Here is a 4,223-nt window from a genome sequence, read left to right as displayed (position 1 = left end):
ATTAATGCCACCCCTCCCCCCCCCGTGTGTGTGTGTCACGCTGCTTGTTTGTCGCCGTGACAACACCTCAGTTAAATAGCGTGGTAATGCTGTAAATATGAGGCTCCACACTCTCACTTACACACACAAACAGCGTATTAACAGTTCTATTAGCAGAGGCCTGAGAGCGGCGGGTGAGTTACTTCTCCCAGCATCCTCTCTGTTACACCGAACACAGAGAGTCATTTAGGAAGGATCCAGGCTCACATGATGTGGAGGTTTTAAAAACACTGCTGTACATGTCAAAGGGGATCCAGGCTTCATCTTTGTTGTTTGACTACGGGATCAGAGCGCCATCAGCCCAAATCTTTTCAACCATGTAGACCAAGTCGCCTCCCTTAGGGAGGTGTTCCAGGCACGACCAGCTGGGAGGAGACCCCGAGGGAGGCCCGGGACCAGGTGGAGGGACTGTATCTCCAAACTGGTCCTGGGAGCCCCTCGGGATCCCCCCCAGTCAGAGCTGGTTGATGTGGCACCGGGAAAGGGAAGTTTGGGGCACTTAAAAAGACCTCAGTCTGTGATGTTACTACCGTCCTGAATGGGGCTTCAGTGTGAATGGAAGCAGAGGAGAGAAAACGAGTTTCTGAACAACAACGTCAAAGAGAGAGAGAGAGAGAGAGAGAGAGAGAGAGAGACTTGTGTGCGTGCACACTCACACTCACACTCACACTCGCAGCATGGTGCGGATGAAGTCACTGTGCGCTCATGTGTCCCGTCCCTCCAGGCTTTAAAAGTGAGGGGCACTGCTGCTTCTGTCACCACCTTCCAAATGAGAACTCACACACACACACACACACACACACACACACACACACACACACACACACACACACACACACACACACACACACACACACACACACACACACACACACACACACACACACACACACGCGCGCGCGCGCGCTCGGCGCTCCCAAAGGGAAACGCACGATAAACACTCTCACGCCACTGACTTCACAAAAAAAAAAAGAAAGTCTGTGAAACGAGACACAGTTAAAAGATGATACTTTATTTGTCTTTTTGTTTAAAATGTACACAACCTGATGAGAAAACAAATGGCACTGTGTACCAGATTGATATGTAAAACACGTATTATAGTCGCATAGATGTAGAAAATAAAAGGTTCGGGCCCTGAGTGAAGTAATGCAGAGACACAGATACACCTGTCAGGACAAACCTGGAGCACAGGAATCACCAGAAGTGTTTTTCTCCTCCAGCGCTGCTCGTCTCTGTGGTCTCACAGCCGAGGCTTGATCTGCAGCTTTTTCTCTGCGGGAGTGGGGCGTGGGGGGTGAAAAGAAGAGTACTGTCAGAAGTGAAGTGACAAAAAGACGAGGTGTGTGTCCGAGTGCTCACTCATGTGGGACTGACTCGGATCTCCTGTGCGTTGAATCCTGCTTAAAAACGCTGAGTGATGACATCCCAGCTGATGAGTAAATGAGGAAGAGACGGATGGAGGTGTCTGTGCATTAAGTGTGTGTGTGTGTGTGTGTGTGTGTGTGTGTGTGTGTGTGTGTGTGTGTGTGTGTGTGTGTGAGGACGCAGTCTGGCAGTGATACATTGCGTCGGAGCTAATTTATGCAAAGCGTAGAGGAGCTTCTTTGGCTGAGTTCCACCTTTAATGAGGCTCTGGGCGGTGCAGTGCGTTTACTGAAGGACCGGAGCGCCATTAGTAATACTTAAAAAAAGAGCACAGAGAAACTGGACCGGGGGGGGGGGGGGTGTGTGTGTGTGACCCACGTCAAACCACATGAAAACGCCGAATATTATCAGAACTTTGGGCTGTGTGGTCCACGTTTGTGGGCGGAGAAGGTCAGAGGCCAAGATGACTCGGGTCGGGTCAGAGGTGCTGCTCGTTTCCAAGCAGAGGAGACTAAAAATAAACCATGAAAGAGAAGAAGGATTACCTAAAAATAGAGAAGTAAAAGTGACCGAAAACATCCCTAACAGGTATCTTGAAAATATGACATTTTGTCTTTGTAATGTATTGGAAAGCTGATTAGCTTTGGGGAACCCTGGGTCAGTAATGTTGAGAACGTCCACCGTGTGATGGGAGCAGCTCAACCACCTCAATAACTAACTGCAGTTAAAAAGGGTTCGATGATCCGTGTCCAGCTTTCTCCACCAAAGGAGACGCAAATCTGTCGTCTCTCTCTCGGGACATTTTCAAATCCTCAGTCACTTAAAGGACATTTCAATGAAGTCGTCGGCCGAGTATCGGAGGAAACAAAACCGTAAAATGAACCAAAAGAGAGAGAAATCTGAACAAAAGGTGCATGTTGAAACACAAGTGAAAGGGATAATATGTTGCTTTGCAAGGCCAGCTGGTGTGTGTGTGTGCGTGTGTGTGTGTGTGTGTGTGTGTGTGTGTGTGTGTGTGTGTGTGTGTGTGTGTGTGTGTGTGTGTCCAGCAGGCAGGGGCAGGTGGATGGCTGGGCCTTGGTGGGAGGAGGATGGAGGGGGGGGGGGGGGGGGGGGATCCTCGATCTGTCACGTCTGTCAACAGAGAGCTCAGCTGTGCCTCCGTCCAGCCCAAAAGCTAAATATTATTACCTCTGTCCTCTGAGCATTACTGCTCCTCCCCTGAGCATCGTCACACTCTCAGGGCCCGGCTCTGATCATCATCGTCTGTCTGCAGCTTAGACGAATCACCGCTCCCCCATTCTCATGGACCCGGGAATGATCCCGTGGCTTTCATGACGAACATGATCCTTTCCACAAAAAAAAAAAACCCATCTCCGGACAATACGCCGGACAGTCAGCACTTTTGCGCTCAGCTAGTCCTCTTAAGGAACTTTACATTTTTCTTGACAACCTAGATGTATTTTGTGCAATTTGTCCCCATAATTCCTATCGATTAAAACGATTTTTCGCTTGCCAAATCTGGAGATGTGGAGTCCAACAAGGGAAGGGCAGAATTGGCAGCTGCCGGCTCATCAGACGATGACCCAGATTTACCAGTTTATCTAAACGGCTCATTTGGAAGTGAAGGTTTCCTAATGTCAGTAATAATCCCCGACGCACAGAAAATAAATATGTGAAGAAACCATGTTTACAGACAGAACGGACTGCAAAGAAATGTCAACGTTTGTAATCTGATAACTGCGACGCCGCAGGACGCTCTGTCGGGTCGCGCATTTCGGTTACCTTTAACCTGTGAGCTCTCGGCCGGCAGTGTTTCCGGTGCGTCCGCCTCCTCCGGCGAGCTGGAGAGGGAGATGAAGGACGGCAGCGCCAGAGGCCCCTTGGTGGGAGTCCCCGGAGCCTCCTGAGAGTCCTGCGGCATGACGACGGACAGGCGGGCCTCGGAGAGAGAAGGACAGAAGCAATAAGCCGGAGGAGGAAGACGACGGATATTATAAGCGATTCAGTACAATCTGCTTCCCCGGACCTCTTAGCGGGCTCCTTGGTCCGGGCCCTCTTGGCCGGGGCGGGTGGAGGCGCTGCTGGCGCTTCGTTTGGCCCGTTGGCGGTGCTGCAGCTTGCAGCGGGTCCCTCGAGGGCAGGATCCCGTCTTGGAGAAGTCCGGACACACCAGAGTGTGTTTCTTCTTACACTGGCGGTCGGGGACAGGGGAACACAGACACACAAGGGTTTTACAAATTTAGAACCGGACGTCACAGGCTGCTGAGTGCTATGAGGCCGTTTTACAGGAACCAGGTAGAACCAACAGAACAGAACAGTGTTCCCTCGTGAACATGGCTTTATGCAGATATACACACATTCTAAACTGGTTCTATGATAACAAGGATGGAGTGGAGGGCATTTTACGTCCTCTAAAGTCAGACGTAGACATGTTTAAACCTATATGGGATGAATAGAAAATGTTTTATTCCCTCAAAGAGATGGGGTTCTGTCTAGAGTAGCGCTCCAACCATCTCACCACACCAGTTAAGGACTTGTAGAACAGCATTTCAAAAGGGAGAATATATCCTGATCGCCGATATTTTGTTCCGTTATTCCATCCATCCACTCTAGTTCTAAGTTACTTCTTTTAAGAGGCGCTCTTCCCCCCCCCCCACCCCCCCCTCTCCGTTAACATGAAAGCTGAGCGCTGCGCGGGTCACAGTTAGCGTCATTCTGGGGAGCATTGTGCATGAGAGAGAGAGCGCCAGCTTTCACATGCATGTTTGCAACTGAGTGTGTATGACAGCGTAATACGGGTGTAAATTGGTGGCTTC

General features: G+C 50.2%; 1 protein-coding gene across 1 annotated transcript in view; it reads right to left on the bottom strand.

Annotated features, from left to right (window-relative positions):
- Nucleotides 1–1,036: 1,036 nt before the first annotated feature.
- Nucleotides 1,037–4,223, bottom strand: part of LOC137878096 (zinc finger CCCH domain-containing protein 3-like) — a gene marked incomplete at its 5' end in the record, with an annotated part of 17,324 nt that continues 14,137 nt past the window's right edge. Inside the window, 4 exon segments of the mRNA XM_068718212.1 lie at nt 1,037–1,311; nt 3,190–3,346; nt 3,424–3,475; nt 3,477–3,598. Coding sequence (XP_068574313.1) covers nt 1,280–1,311; nt 3,190–3,346; nt 3,424–3,475; nt 3,477–3,598 — 363 coding nt within the window.

This window comes from Cebidichthys violaceus, unplaced genomic scaffold (genome assembly GCF_023349555.1).
Source record: "Cebidichthys violaceus isolate CVI_PGR_0920_01 unplaced genomic scaffold, fCebVio1.0.p SCAF_227, whole genome shotgun sequence".
Lineage (NCBI taxonomy): Eukaryota > Metazoa > Chordata > Actinopteri > Perciformes > Stichaeidae > Cebidichthys > Cebidichthys violaceus.
Note: the sequence above shows the minus strand (reverse complement) of the source record. Positions and strands in the feature narration are given on the sequence as shown.